The sequence below is a fragment of the Panthera uncia genome, chromosome F2 (assembly GCF_023721935.1).
Source record: "Panthera uncia isolate 11264 chromosome F2, Puncia_PCG_1.0, whole genome shotgun sequence".
Classification (NCBI taxonomy): domain Eukaryota; kingdom Metazoa; phylum Chordata; class Mammalia; order Carnivora; family Felidae; genus Panthera; species Panthera uncia.
The window spans coordinates 81,331,766-81,348,516 of record NC_064812.1 but is presented as its reverse complement, the minus strand read 5'-3'; the positions used below and the strand labels follow the sequence as shown (position 1 = coordinate 81,348,516).

At 40.6% G+C, this 16,751-nt stretch overlaps 1 protein-coding gene across 1 annotated transcript in view; it reads right to left on the bottom strand.

Annotated features, from left to right (window-relative positions):
* The window catches only part of PRKDC (protein kinase, DNA-activated, catalytic subunit), a 214,119-nt gene that overhangs the window by 86,572 nt on the left and 110,796 nt on the right, over window positions 1-16,751 (bottom strand). Inside the window, exons 49-52 of the mRNA XM_049633721.1 lie at window positions 5,368-5,511; window positions 3,697-3,848; window positions 3,002-3,133; window positions 1,397-1,508 (exon numbers count right to left, since the gene is read on the bottom strand). Of these exons, the coding sequence (XP_049489678.1) occupies window positions 1,397-1,508; window positions 3,002-3,133; window positions 3,697-3,848; window positions 5,368-5,511 (540 nt within the window). The remainder of the gene's footprint in view (window positions 1-1,396; window positions 1,509-3,001; window positions 3,134-3,696; window positions 3,849-5,367; window positions 5,512-16,751) is intronic.

Below are 16,751 nucleotides of genomic sequence, written 5' to 3'. Positions count from 1 at the left end.
ACTGACCTCCCCAAGTGGGTCTATTTCCCTTCATTTAATTTTCTTTTAAACCCAAATAGATACCTGAGGTGCCTGGGTGGCTCAGTTGGTTGAGCTTCCGACTTCAGCTCAGGTGGTGATCTCACAGTTCGTGAGATCGAGCCACACGTCAGGCTCTGTGCTGAGAGCTCGGAGCCTGGAGCGGGCTTCGGATTCTGTTTCTCCCTCTCTCTCTGCCCCTAACCCATGCACATTCTGTCTCCATCTCTCTCAAAAATAAATAAATAAGCATTAGAAAAAAAATTTAAACCCAAATAGATACCTAATTGTCAAAATGGGCAGGGGCCCAATACACTGTGTTGGGGTACTCTGGGTGCCCTCGGGACCTCCCAACTTCCCTAACCCTTTACTCCTCATCCACTCAGACAGTGAAAGTAGCCCACTCTCCACTCTCCACCTTTTCTTTCAGGAGAGGATGTGGACTGGAGATAGGAAGTTGGGAATCATGAACACATAGGCAGTTTTCAAAGCCAGGAGGCTAGATGGTTGGCAGGGGAGCAAGGAAGAAGAGGACCAACATCAGAGCTGGAGAGGTAGCCGGGAAACATGAAGCTAAGGAAGGGAAACAGCCAGGAGAATAGGAAGAGAGCCAAGAGAGTGTCCTAGAAGCAGTGACAAAGGGAATCAGGAGGAATGATCAACTGTGTCACTGCAATGAGACCTGGCAAGAAGGGCTCATCACAATGAGTGACAGCGGTTTTGGAGGCTCCAAAACACACAGCCCCTCACTAACCAACCACAGGAGAACAGCAGTGTAGCAGGAAGCATCACTCCACTACCCTACTTTCAAGTAAGTTAGAACATGTAATTTACATACATCTGTAATAATTACATTCTATGGAGACCTGTAGTACTTTGAACTTACACTGCACTGAAAGATTCAGTTGGGTTCTTCTAACAATCCTGGAAAGTGGGCAGGGCTCCCAAGACTGAGAAAGGCTCCCACAAGTGCCCTGTCCTGTCTGATAACTATATTACGTCCCAGATTGGAAATGGAGTATTTTATTAGTTAACATAGCCCTAACCATAGCAAGTATCCACCAGAATAATTTGCTTCAAAAGAAACCCTGACACTACTTTCAGAGGAATGAAAGCTGGTTAAATAATCCTTTCCTGGCTTTCACAATATAAGTAAGTTACCCATCTTTAAATGTTTACCAAGTTTCCAAGTGTTTTAAAAATCCCATGTCCTCTTTAAAAAAAATTGAGCACTATATACGCTAGGAAAAAGCCAAGTATTAATAAATGCAGAATGCCCACTCTGGTTTGTTACAGTATAGAGGATATAAATAACAAGTGTTAGAAAAAATCAAAACTGAAAAAGCACTATTTATTTAAAATTGTATAACACACTTACATTTTCTTTCTTGGTAACATATTGAAGAATAAGTCCTAGAACTTCTGCGGCTGCTGCATACACCTCTTTATATTTTACGAAAGACATGTTACTGACCAAAGCTTGGAAGTATCTGTAACAAATACAGAAAATATGCATCAAATAATACATTCTGTTGACATAAAAATATAACAACTTTGCTCCTCATGCCATATTAAGAGCATAAATTGAGAAAATACTAAACATAGAACATGATCCAAATTATTTGTGTGAAAACATATATCAAGATGTACTTAAGGCTCTGACATCATGACCAGGAAGGCACATGAAAGTCCACAGTTCAATCACACAGGACTGCTGTAGTCAAAGCAAAACACGATGCCGGATACTATAAAAAACACTGCAGTGAAAAAAAAGCTACTAACCAAGATCATGACTTACTGACACCCCTTGAAAGCCTCATGACTTCCTGACACCTCTTGACTGCTGTGACAAGAGGAGGACAATAAATGAGAAGGAGAGTGAGCACCAGTCCACGCTTCCAGGCTCTGTAGGCCACAGAATGTTAGCCTCCAGTTCCAGAGAAGCTCTATACGCTTGTCACTGGGGGAATCAAAGCTCAAAAAAAGTAACTCATCTAAAAGCAAACCATTTCCCATGGACTCTTCATGGAGCCACCTGTTTGTCTATGATAGCAGGCAAATGGAGGAACTGGTGCCAGGAGGCTAACACAGGAGGACCGACCAGACGGAGTGAGACACTTCCAAAGAAACGGGAAAAGCTCGGAAGGGACATGCTGAAATCTACAGTCACATAATGTGAATGCTGACTTTTCAGAACTCCTAACACAGTAGGACAATGAAGTACCGGTCCGTGATGGTAGAGGATTAGCTCACTAGCGCCCTCCCTCCAGACGCCGGGCTGCGTTCACCCCCACCCACAAAAGGTCCCGACGGAGGGAGCAGGGGCTGTAGCTGAGGCAAAAAGCACAGCGACAGGGCAGCACCAGGACCCAGGCATCCATCCATGATCCTGTCGTGAATGGTCCCACAGAGCTCATGCTGGTTTGGGGGCAAATGCTGAAAATGCAGTTGTAGAAAATAAGAAAGAAAATACCTAACACCTATTTGGTGAAACACAATTGAAAAAAAAATACTAATTTTGAAAAACTTAACTTCCATCATTCATTCCATTAACATATTTCTTCTCCCAAAAGACCTCTAAGCCCAACTTACTAAATTCTGGTAGAAATATTTTTAACATGGGTCTAGGTCTTTAAACTTATAAAAACTAGGGGCACCTGGGTGGCTCAGTTGGTTAAACGTCGGACTCTTGGGTCCAGCTCAGGTCACAATCTCATGGTTTGTGGGTTTGAGACCCACATCGGGCTCATGGTTCACGGGTTTGAGTCCCACATCAGGCTCTGCGCTGACAGTGTGGAGCCTGGAGCCTGTTTGGGATTCTCTCTCTCTTTCCTTATCTCTTTGCCCCTCTCATACTCGCACATGCACTCTCTCAAAATGAATAAACTTAAGAAAAAATTAGACCATACTCCAGTCCATCAATCCAATTCACATATACTTTAATCTAAAAAAGAAGCAAAGCAAAAACTCCCTTGATACTCACTTTATGCTCTCTATGCCACATTTTGGGTCATAGGGGGGCAAGTTATTGGCCATTATAATGCCTAATAATTGAATTCCTACTGAATTGTCTTTGGAATTAGGATCTTTACTGGAAAACTTTTCAAATATTAACCTGAAACATAAGCATAAAGGACAAGTACAGATTATCATATAATAAAATAAGCACAGCAAGAAGATAATTTGCAGGGTGAGAAATACTTTATCTTTCCCCACGACTAACACCCTTCTTCCTAATACCCTGTTTGTATACATTCAAGTTATTCTAGCAAGTCTGTATTTCTTACGATCTAACTATTTGCCCCAATTCTCTGTTAGTTGATTCTGAAACCTTTGGAAAGTTATAGCTTGCCTCAGGCTGCGCAGTCCGACAGTTCACCCCTGCGCTGGGACGATGAAGGGCAGAGTGTACCCCATATGCCCAGTGTCTGCTGGGCCAGAGGTGAGCTGGGAGACGGAGCAGGCCACCTGGAGGCAATGACCCGCACAGAGGTGCTTCGTCAAACTTTGGAGGCTAGGATTGTACTAGCAGCAATATTGTACCCTTACAAATGATTCAATTTCAAATTATATTCCTTCTATCATTTCAAGTAATTAAACTTCACTGTAATCACCATTTACAACATGCTACATTTTAAAAATGTCTAAGCAATACTGCAAAATGTAGTAAATTTGTACCTGTAAGGGATAGATAAACAATCCTTCCAGCATTCAACAAGGGTTTTTATAATTTCAAGGTTATGTCTAAACACAGCTCTTTTTTGATGAAAAACATGTTTCATTAGGAAATGAAGCAATCGATTTGCTAACACTTCATCTTTAGGGACCCCCTAAAAAGGTATAGAAATTCTGTATTAATATGTAGCATTCCACTCTGGAAAAACATTTTTTTAATCCAACAGTCCATTTATAAAAGAAACCTGCCAGTATACTGAGGCTTCTGGTGTAAAACTATGTGTGATTTTTCAAGGACAACCACAGGCAATGACAAAGGCTTTGCTGGCAGGCCTTATGGACGGACAAGCTACCCTCTGGCACCAGGCTGGAACAGAGCCAGGGCTCTGCAGTCTCCAAGGGTAGATACAGTCAGACCCTTAGCCATCCACCCTCCACCCCCCAGACTGGTCATGCTTGTCACATATTTGCACTCGTAACCCCCGGCACCTTCATTTCTCTTCATCTTCTCCAGGCGTCTCTGCTGAGAGCTCCTTATAAGAGGAAGGGCAACTGTGAAAACACTTTTCTTCTGACTCCTTTTATGGTCTCATAAAACTGCTGGAGCCTTTAATTCAGGGGTCTCTCAACAGTGAGATGACCCTCGGATCTGTGCTAAACCACCTGACCCTCGACCAGACTAAGCTGCAATGTTCCATGGGGGAAATGGACAAGGGGAGTCCACTTCCTCTGGCTTTAGCCTCTACCGCAAGTGACAAAAGGCTTCACTTGATTCTTACTTTGACTCGTTGTTTTATGCAGCTATTCTGACACCTAGCAGTTCGGCTCTCTCAAACTCAACCATGCACCTGACATTTAATTCAATCTTTCCCAATGGTTCCTAAGTTAAACTAAATACTAAAATAATTTTACTCTGCTTAATAACATGAAAACATTTACCACCTTAAAGCTAAGAAATCTAAATTTGGTTTACTGTGAAATAAGATAGGCACATCCAGATATAAATGCATGTAAAAGCTCTATGTCCATATATTATGTTTAGTAAGGAAAGTTCTCAGAATATTACTACATGAAAACTCTTGTACCTTATTAGTGCTAATGTTTTTATGTGAATGGCAAAGCTCCAGAGCACACAAATCTGTACTGGTGGAAGCCACGAGACTGCCTCAGGGTGACACATTATCATTCACCTGGTGGTTACTTTTTTGGCAATTTCAACCATTAATGGGTCCATGTCAATACTAGGGAAATAAGTAAGCTGGCAAAACAAATGCCAAAACATCCACAGACTTTAGTTACAACAGAAGTTTTCAAGATCTGATATTCAGGGTCTACTGACATTTATTTCACACTTATTTTTAAGAAATCATTAGTCTAGTTTCCAAGATCCTAGCAAATAAAAGCAACAAACAAAATAAATACCTGATAGCTTAAAAATAAAAGCAAAGTCAGAGGCATTATCGAAAGAAATCTAAGAAATCAGAAATCTAAGAAAACAGACCTGAAGCAGTATGAAGCCATTTGGTATAACAGGACCACAGCAATATGACAATTAATGTTAAAAATGGTGACTCTTAAGTCATTAAGAGGAGCTTGGATTATCTGTCATCAATTTGTTTATGGTATCAGCAAGAGACTGACATACCACTCCATAAAAGACGTGTCCATTCTTACCACAGGAGTAGCTATTCCTGTCCACGAAAGAAGAGTCACCACTATCTCGACCACCATGTAGTGAATTCCTTCTCCTCCATTGTTTTCAGAAACCACCAGCTGCAGCAAGGGGCTGAGCCAATACTTCGCATAAGGGCGGAAGACCTGGAAGAGAATTTAAAAGTCAAACAGCAAAAAAATTATTTTGAATAACCAAATTATTAATTTAGGAACATATCCTCCATCAGCTAAAATTTAATATTATGACTTGACCTAAACCCAAAACAGATGTAAATTCCAACAATTACCCTGCTTCATCAGATCAGATTCTCTGTTGAATTCTCTCCTCATGGGTCCTTGAAACCACAATACAAGGCAAATGGACTTCTGATATTTTCTTTGTTGAAAACCTGATATAACTATGCTCTTAAAAATCAAAATGAAAGTACTCTTTATCAATCTTATCCTATCTGAATAATATGCAGCTCTAGAGAACTGTTATTTTATGCAAATGCATAGAGTATATGAAAAACGAGAATATAAAAATTAGGTAGACGCATGTGGCTCATGTTCTTTCATTTCTTATATTATAGAAGTTATTGTGTTATTGACTTCATTTTCTCAAGACCTCTGAAATCTAAAGAAAATGTACCCATATTCTAAATTCAATTTAGTTTATTTTAGAAATTGCACAAGAATGCTATTTTGATGCAAATGAACAGATTAAGATATAATTCAAGCTACCTATCTTCTTAACCTTCGCCACTTTGTTTTTATTAAATATGTTTCCTCAGGGACTACTCTCACAGCTTAAATCTGTGTGGTCTCAAATCTTTGTTTATACACCCCATAAGTAAAGAAAAGTTTGAACACTCCCCATGTATGTATTGATTTATTTACAAATTACAAACACAAACTTCGTTATTTTTTTTGTTGTTGTATAGTTTTATTTTTTTCTTCTTTTTTAAATTTTTTTAATTTTTTATTTTTTTTCAATATATGAAATTTATTGTCAAATTGGTTTCCATACAACACCCAGAACTCATCACAAAAGGTGCCCTCCTCAATACCCATCACCCACCCTCCCCTCCCTCCAACCCCCCATCAACCCTCAGTTTGTTCTCAGTTTTTAACAGTCTCTTATGCTTTGGCTCTCTCCCACTCTAACCTCTTTTTTTTTTCCTTCCCCTCCCCCATGGTCTTCTGTTAAGTTTCTCAGGATCCACATATGAGTGAAAACATATGGAATCTGTCTTTCTCTGTATGGCTTATTTCACTTAGCACAACACTCTCCAGTTCCATCCACGTTGCTACAAGGGCCATATTTCATTCTTTCTCATTGCCACGTAGTACTCCATTGTGTATATAAACCACAATTTCTTTATCCATTCATCAGTTGATGGACATTTAGGCTCTTTCCATAATTTGGCTATTGTTGAAAGTGCTGCTATAAACATTGGGGTACAAGTGCCCCTGTGCATCAGTACTCCTGTATCCCTTGGGTAAATTCCTAGCAGTGCTATTGCTGGGTCATAGGGTAGGTCTATTTTTAATTTTTTGAGGAACCTCCACACTGCTTTCCAGAGTGGCTGCACCAATTTGCATTCCCACCAACAGTGCAAGAGGGTTCCCGTTTCTCCACATCCTCTCCAGCATCTATAGTCTCCTGATTTGTTCATTTTAGCCACTCTGACTGGTGTGAGGTGATATCTGAGTGTGGTTTTGATTTGTTATTTCCCTGATGAGGAGCAACGTTGAGCATCCTTTCATGTGCCTGTTGGCCATCCGGATGTCTTCTTTAGAGAAATGTCTATTCACGTTTTCTGCCCATTTCTTCACTGGGTTATTTGTTTTTTGGGTGTGGAGTTGGGTGAGCTCTTTATAGATTTTGGATACTAGCCCTTTGTCCAATATGTCATTTGCAAATATCTTTTCCCATTCCGTTGGTTGCCTTTTAGTTTTGTTGGTTGTTTCCTTTGCTGTGTAGAAGCTTTTTATCTTCATAAGGTCCCAGTAGTTCATTTTTGCTTTTAATTCCCTTGCCTTTCAGGATGTGTCAAGTAAGAAACTGCTACGGCTGAGGTCAGAGAGGTCTTTTCCTGCTTTCTCCTCTAGGGTTTTGATGGTTTCCTGTCTCACATTCAGGTCCTTCATCCATTTTGAGTTTATTTTTGTGAATGGTGTGAGAAAGTGGTCTAGTTTCAACTTTCTGCATGCTGCTGTCCAGTTCTCCCAGCACCATTTGTTAAAGAGACTGTCTTTTTTCCATTGGATGTTCTTTCCTGCTTTGTCAAAGATTAGTTGGCCATACGTTTGTGGGTCTAGTTCTGGGGTATCTATTCTATTCCATTGGTCTATGTGTCTCTTTTTGTGCCAATACCATGCTGTCTTGATGATTACAGCTTTGTAGTAGACGCTAAAGTCTAGGATTGTGATGCCTCCTGCTTTGGTCTTCTTCTTCAAAATTACTTTGGCTATTTGGGGCCTTTTGTGGTTCCATATGAATTTTAGGATTGCTTGTTCTAGTTTCGAGAAGAATGCTAGTGCAGTTTTGATTGGGATTGCATTGAAAGTGTAGAGTGCTTTGGGTAGTATTGATATTTTGACAATATTTATTCTTCCAATCCATGAGCACGGAATGTTTTTCCATTTCTTTATATCTTCTTCAATTACCTTCATAAGCTTTCTATAGTTTTCAGCATACAGATCTTGTACATCTTTGGTTAGATTTATTCCTAGGTATTTTATGCTTCTTGGTGCCATTGTGAATGGGATCAGTTTCTTTATTTGTCTTTCTGTTGCTTCATTATTAGTGTATAAGAATGCAACTGATTTCTGTACATTGATTTTGTATCCTGCAACTTTGCTAAATTCATGTATCAGTTCTAGCAGACTTCTGGTGGAGTCTATCAGATTTTCCATGTATAATATCATGTCATCTGCAAAATGTGAAAGCTTGATTTCATCTTTGCCAATTTTGATGCCTTTGATTTCCTTTTGTTGTCTGATTGCTGATGCTAGAACTTCCAACACTATGTTAAACAACAGGGGTGAGAGTGGGCATCCCTGTCGTCTTCCTGATCTCAGGGAAAAAGCTCTCAGTTTTTCCCCATTGAGGATGATGTTAGCTGTGGGCTTTTCATAAATGGCTTTGATGATCTTTAAGTATGTTCCTTCTATCCCAACTTTCTCGAGGGTTTTTATTAAGAAAGGGTGCTGGATTTTGTCAAAGGCCTTTTCTGCATCGATTGACAGGATCATATGGTTCTTTTCTTTTATTAATTGATGTATCACATTGATTGATTTGCGAATGTTGAACCAGCCCTGAAACCCAGGAATGAATCCCACTTGATCATGGTGAAGAATTCTTTTTATATGCTGTTGAATTTGATTTGCTAGTATCTTATTGAGAATTTCTACATCCATATTCATCAGGGATATTGGCCTGTAGTTCTCATTTTTTACTGGGTCTCTGTCTGGTTTAGGAATCAAAGTAATACTGGCTTCATAGAATGAGTCTGGAAGTTTTCCTTCCCTTTCTATTTTTTGGAATAGCTTGAGAAGGATAGGTATTATCTCTGCTTTAATTTGTTGGGAGATTTTTGATGACTGATTCAATTTCTTTGCTGGTTATGGGTCTGTTCAAGCTTTCTATTTCCTCCTGATTGAGTTTTGGAAGACTGTGGGTGTTTAGGAATTTGTCCATTTCTTCCAGGTTGTCCAGTTTGTTGGCATATAATTTTTCATAGTATTCCCTGATAATTGCTTGTATGTCTGAGGGATTGGTTGTAATAATTCCATTTTCATTCATGATTTTATCTATTTGGATCATCTCCCTTTTCTTTTTGAGAAGCCTGGCTAGAGGTTTATCAATTTTGTTTATTTTTTCAAAAAACCAACTCTTGGTTTCGTCAATCTACTCTACAGTTTTTTTAGATTCTATATTGTTTATTTCTGCTCTGATCTTTATTATTTCTCTTCTTCTGCTGGGTTTAGGCTGCCTTTGCTGTTCTGCTTCTGTTTCCTTTAGGTGTGCTGTTAGATTTTGTATTTGGGATTTTTCTTGTTTCTTGAGATAGGCCTGGATTGCAATGTATTTTCCTCTAAGGACTGCCTTCGCTGCATTCCAAAGCATTTGGATTGTTGTATTTTCATTTTCGTTTGTTTCCATATATTTTTTAATTTCTTCTCTAATTGCCTGGTTAACCCACTCATTCTTTAGTAGGGTGTTCTTTAACCTCCATGCTTTTGGAGGTTTTCCAGACTTTTTCCTGTGGTTGATTTCAAGCTTCATAGCATTGTGGTCTGAAAGTATGCATGATATGATTTCAATTCTTGTATACTTATGAAGGGCTGTTTTGTGACCCAGTATTGGATCTATCTTGGAGAATGTTCCATGTGCACTCGAGAAGAAAGTATATTCTGTTGCTTTGGGATGCAGAGTTCTAAATATAACTATCAAGTCCATCTGATCCAATGTATCATTCAGGGCCCTTGTTTCTTTATTGACCGTGTGTCCAGATGATCTATCCATTTCTGTAAGTGGGGTGTTAAAGTCCCCTGCAATTACCACATCCTTATCAATAAGGTTGCTTATGTTTATGAGTAATTGTTTTATATATTTGGGGGCTCCTGTATTCGGCACATAGACATTTATAATTGTTAGCTCTTCCTGATGGATAGACCCTGTAATTATTATATAATGCCCTTCTTCATCTCTTGTTACAGCCTTTAATTTAAAGTCTAGTTTGCCGGATATAAGTATGGCTACTCCAGCTTTCTTCTGACTTCCAGTGGCACGATAAATAGTTCTCCATTCCCTCACTCTCAATCGGAAGGTGTCCTGAGGTCTAAAATGAGTCTCTCATAGACAGCAAATAGATGGGTCTTGTTTTTTTATCCGTTCTGATACCCTGTGTCTTTTGGTTGGCGCATTTAGTCCATTGACGTTCAGTGTTATTATAGAAAGATATGGGTTTAGAGTCATTGTGATGTCTGTAGGTTTCATGCTTGTAGGATATCTCTGGTAGTTTATCTCACAGGATCCCCCTTAGGATCTCTTGTAGGGCTGGTTTAGTGGTGACAAATTCCTTCAGTTTTTGTTTGTTTGGGAAGACCTTTATCTCTCCTTCTATTCTAAATGACAGACTTGCTGGATAGAGGATTCTCAGCTGCATATTTTTTCTGTTCATCACATTGAAGATCTCCTGCCATTCCTTTCTGGCTTGCCAAGTTTCAGTAGAGAGATCTGTCACGAGTCTTATAGGTCTCCCTTTATATGTTAAAGCACGTTTATCCCTAGCTGCTTTCAGAATTTTCTCTTTATCCTTGTATGTTGCCAGTTTCCCCATGATATGTTGTGCAGAAGATCGATTCAAGTGACGTCTGAAGGGAGTTCTCTGTGCCTCTTGGATTTCAATGCCTTTTTCCTTCCTCAGATCAGGGAAGTTCTCAGCTATTATTTCTTCAAGTACACCTTCAGCACCTTTCCCTCTCTCTTCCTCCTCTGGAATACCAATTATGCGTAAATTCTCTTTAGTGCATCACTTCGTTCTCTAATTTTCCCCTCATACTCCTGGATTTTTTTACCTCTCTTTTTCTCAGCTTCTTTTCCATAATTTTATCTTCTAGTTCCCCTCTTCTCTCCTCTGCCTCTTCATCTGAACCGTGATGGTCTCCATTTTATTTTGCAGCTCTTTTATAGCATTTTTAAGCTCCTCCTGGCTGTTCCTTAGTCCCTTGATCTCTGTAGCAATAGATTCTCTGCTGTCCTTTATACTGTTTTCAAGCCCAGCAATTAATTTTATGACTATTATTCTAAATTCACTTTCTGTTATATTGTTTAAATCGTTTTTGATCAGTTCGTTAGCTGTCGTTAATTACTGGAGATTCTTTTGAGGGGAATTCTTCCGTTTCGTCATTTTGGATAGTCCCTGGAGTGGTGCAGAACTGTGGGGCACTTCCCCTGTGCTATCTTGAATAACTTGCGTTGGTGGGTAGGGCCGCAGTCAGACCCGATGTCTGCCCCCAGCCCACCGCTGGGGCCACAGTCAGACTGATGTGTGCCTCCTCTCCTAGGGGCGGGATTCACTGTGGGGTGGTGTGGCCCATCTGGGCTACTTGCACACTGCCAGGCTTGTGGTGCTGGGGATCTGGCGTATTAGCTGGGGTGGATCGGCAAGGTGCACAGGGGCGGGAGGGGCTGGCTAAGCTCGCTTTTCCTTCGGAGATACGTTTCGGGAGGGGCCCTGTGGCACCGGGAGGGAGTCAGACCCTCCGGAGGGATGGATCCGCAGAAGCACAGCATTGGGTGTTTGCATGGTGCCAGCAAGTTCCCTGGCAGGAACCGGTTCCCTTGGGATTTTGGCTGGGGAATGGGCGAGGGGGATGGGCGAGGGAGATGGCACTGGCGAGCACCTTTGTTCCCTGCCAAACTGAGCTCTTTCGTCCCGGGGCTCAGCCACTCTCCCTTCCGTTGTCCTCCAGCCTTCCTGCTCTCCTAGCAGAGCTGTTAGCTTATAACCTTCCAGATGTCAAGTCCCTCTTGCTGTCGGAACACACTCCGTCCGGCCCCTCCACTTTTGCAAGCCAGACTCCGGGGCTCTGATTGGCTGGCGGGCTGCCCCTCTGCCCCAGCTCCCTCCCGCCAGTCCGTGGAGCGCACACCGCCTCTCCGCCCTTCCTACCCTCTTCCGTGGGCCTCTCGTCTGCGCCTGGCTCCAGAGACTCCGTTCTGCTGGTCTTCTGGCGGTTTTCTGGGTTATTTAGGCAAGTGTGGGTGGAATCTAAGTGATCAGCAGGACGCGGTGAGCCCAGAGTCCTCCTATGCCGCCATCTTCCCCCGATCTCCACAAACTTCTTTATTATTAAACTACAGACAGTACCTGACTTCTGATGGTTCAACTTAAGATTTTTGGACTTAATCATGCCATGAAAGCCACACACTTTCAGTAGAAACTGTACTTTTAACTTTTACCTTCTGGGCCAGCAGTGTGTGGGATGATAGCCCCAAGACACAGAGCAGGGGCAGCGGCACCTGCACCATAGCTCCCTGTCAGCTATGCTATCACGAGGGAGCAACTGATAACACTTAAAACCATCCTGTACCCATACATCCACTCTGGCTTTCACTTTCAGCACAGCACTGAATAAATTACATGAGATATTCAGCACCTCATTATAAAATGGGCTTTTGTTAGATGATATTACCCAACTACAGATGGACATAAACACTCTGAGCATGTTTAAGGTAGGTGAGGCTAAGCTATGATGTTCATTCAGCAAGGTAGGTGTACTACATGCATTTTTGACTTATGATAGCTTCAACTTATGCTGGGTTTATTGGGATATAACTTCATCATAAGTCAAGGAAGATCTGTATGATAAATGAATAAGTTTAAAAGTTGAAATTTTTAACTGAAACCAGAAAAAGATTCCATTAAAAAAGAGAACTAAAAGGCAATACCCTGATAAACATGGATGCAAAAATACTCAATAAAATATCAGCAAACTGAATTCAACAATACAATAAAATTGTGATTCATCACAATCAAATGAAATTTATAACTGGGCTGCAAGGGTGGTTCAATTTTCACAACTCAATCAATGTAATACATCACATTAATGAAGGGAAGGATAAGAACCATATGATCCTTTGAATAGATGCAGAAGAGCACTGGACAAAGTACAACATCCATTCATGACAAAAACTCAACAGAGTTAGAGGAAACATACATCAACATAATAAAGGCCATACATGAAAAACCCACAGCTAATATTATCCTCAATGGGTAAAAACTGAGAGCTTTTCCTCTATGTTCAGGAAAAAGATAGTGATGTCTACTCTGACCACTGTTATTTAACATAGTACTGAATGTCCTAACCATAGCACTCAAACAACACAAACAAATAAAAGGCATCCAAATCAGCCAAGGAAGAAGCCAAACTTTCACTATTTGCAGATGACATGATACTCTACATAGAAAACACAAAAGACTCCACCAAAAAAACTGCTAGAACTGATAAATGAATTCAGTAAAGTCACAGGATACAAAATCAGTGTGCAGAAACCGGTTACATTTCTATATACCAATAATGAACTTGCAGAAAGAGAAATCAAGCAATTGACCCCACTCACAATTGTACCAAAACCCACAAGATACCCAGGAATAAACCTAACCGAAGAGGGAAAAGATCTGTACTCTGAAAACTATAAAACTTAATGAAAGAAATTGAGGAAGACACAAAGAAATGGAAAAACATTCCATCCATGCTCATGGATAGGAAGAACAAATAGTGTTAAAATATCGTTACTACCCAAAGTGATCTATACGTTCAGTGCAATCCCTAACAAAATAACACCAGCGTTCTTTACAGAGCTAGAACAAATAATCCTAAAATCTGTATGGAACTACAAAAGTCCCTGAATAGCCAAAACAATCTGGAAAAAAGAAAAGCAAAGCTAGACGCATCATAATTTTGGACTTCAAGTTGTATTGCAAAGAAAGAGTGATTAACACAGTATGGTACTGGTACAAAAACAGACACAAAGATCAATGGAACAGAATAGAAAACCCAGAAATGAACCCACAAGTATATGGCGAACTAATCTTTGACAAAGGAGGCAAGAATATTCAATAGGAAAAAGACTGTCTCTTAAAAAAATGGTGCTGGGAAAACTGGACAGCAACATGTAGAAGAATGAAACTGGACCACTTTCTTACACCATACACAAAAATGGAACTCAAAATGGATATAAGACCTAAATGTGAGACAGGAAACCATTAAAATCCTGGAGGAGAACATAGGCAGTAACCTCTGACATCGGCCATAGCAACTTCTTACTAGATATTATCTCCAGAGGCAAGGGAAACAAAAGCAAAAATGTACAGGGACTTCACTGAAATAAAAAGCTGCTGCACGGTGAAGGTAACAATCGACAGAACTAAAAAGCCTTTTGGATGTCTTCTTTGGAAAAGTGTCTATTCATGTCTTCTGCCCACTTCTTAAATGGGTTGTTTTTTGAGAAGTTCTTTATAGACTTTAGATACCAGCTATGTCATTTACAATTATCTCCCATTCCAAAGGTTGCCTTTTAGCTTTGTTGAGGCAACCTATGCCTAAAAGGCAACTTCCAGAATGGAGGTTTGCAAATGACCTATCTGATAAAGGGCTAGAATCCAAAGTCTATAAGAACTTCTCAAATTCACCCAAAAAAACAATAAGCCAGTTAAAAAATAGACAGAAGACATGAATAGGCTTTTTTTCCAAAGGAAATCTACAGAAGACCGGCAGACACATGAAAAGATGCTCAACATCACTCATCAATCAGGGAAGTACAAGTCAAAACTACAATGACATATCACCTCACACCAGTCACAATGGCTAAAGTTAACAACACAGAGGGGTGCCTGGGTGGCTCTGTTGGTTAAGAGTCTGACTCCTGGTTTCAGCTCAGATCATGATCTCACGGTTCGTGGGATCGAGTCCCATGTCTGCCTCTGAGCTGACAGCACAAAGCCTGCTTAGGATTCCCTCTCCCTAGCTCACACATGCTCGCTCGCGCGCTCTCTCTCTCTCTCTCTCTCTCTCTCAAATAAATAAATAAACAAACATTAAAAAACAACAAAAAGGAAACAAATGTTGGAGAGGATGGGGAGCAAGGGGAACTCTTACACTTTTGGTGGGAATGCAAACTGGTGCAGCCACTCTGGAAAACAGTATGGAGGTTCCTCAAAATATTAAAAATAGAACTAACTACCCTATGATCCAGCAATTGCACTACTGGGTATTTAACTAAAGACTATGAAAACACTAAATCAAAGGGATATATGCAGGTGCTCCTGGGTGGCTCAGTTGGTTAAGCATCTGACTTTTGACCTTGGTTCAAGTCTTGACCCTCAGGGTCATGAGTTCAAGCCCTGCACTGGGCTCCACACTGGGTTTGAAGCCTACTTAAGACAACAAAACCAAAAACAAACAAACAAAAAAAAACCCAAACAAAGGGATACGTGCACGCTGATGTTTCTAGCAGCATTATCTGCAACAGCCAAGAAATACATGCAGCTCAAGTGTCCATCAATTGATGAATGGGTAAAGAAGATGGGGTGTGTGTGTGTGTATAAAACTCACCTATAAAAGAGAATGAAATCTTGCCATTTACAACAATGGGGACGGAGCTAGAGAGTAATATGCTAAGTGAAATAATTTAGTCAGAGAAAGATATATGCCATATGATTTCACTCATGTGTGGAATTTAAGAAAAAAACCCCACAAAACTTGGGGGGTGGAAAAGGGAAGAAACCAAGAAATAGATTCTTAACTACAGAGAACAAACTGAGGGTTACCAGAGGGGAGGTGGGGGGGCGGGGAGGATGGGTTAAATAGGTGAAGCATATTAAGAAGGGCCCTTGTGATGAGCACTGGGTGCTGTATTTAAGTGCTGAATCACTAAATTCTACACTTGAAACTAATATTACACTGTATGCTAACTGGAATCTAAATAAAAACTTAAAAATATATCAATAAAGAAAATAACATAAATGTTGAAATTTTAATAATAAATGTAAACGCAAGTTCTAATCTTTTCTTCTGTAAGACAACGGAGCCTCTGGAACATCTTTTGCAAACCCTTCTCCTAGTCACTCCTGAGCCTCCGACACGCACAACACCCCAGGAAATCTCTCAGTGATGTCTCAGAGGCAACTCACATCCACATGTGTGAACAAGTTCAGCATGCTTCCTTGTCAACCTGCTTACCCACTCCCAGGCTACCAAGAAATGACCCAGAAATAAAGACAACAGCTCCCTTTCTGGTAGCCATCAAGTCAGCACTCAGGAACATAAGCTAGAAATCACGTGTGACCCCAAGCATTATGGGTTGTTCTGTGTCTTCCAAAAGGATACTGAAGTACTAATTCTCAACATCTATAAATGTGACCTGATTTAGAAATAGGGTCTCTGAAGATTATCAAGTTAGGAGAGGTCATTAGGATGGGCTCTAATCCAATGACAATGTCCTTATTAAAAGGGAAAATTTGTACATACTGAGACAGATGCAGAGAGGAAAGCCAATGTGAAGACTCAAGAAAAACAGCATCTATGTGCTGGAAAAAAAAAAAAAAAATGCCTGAGGCCACCATAAACTGGAAGAGAGGCCTGGAACAGATTCTCAATCCCAGCCCTCAAAAGGAACCATCCCCACCAACACCTTGATCTCAGGCTTCTGGCTTTCAGAACCATGAGGTAATCAGTTTCTGTTGTTTAAGCCACCCGGTCTGTGGTTCCACTGTTACAGCAGCCCTGGGAGCTAGAAATCAGGTGTGACCCTGGGGAACACGGGCCCTGCTACAGCCCCTCAATTTGCAGTGCTGCCTAAAAGGACTTTGTATGGAGCAACATGGATC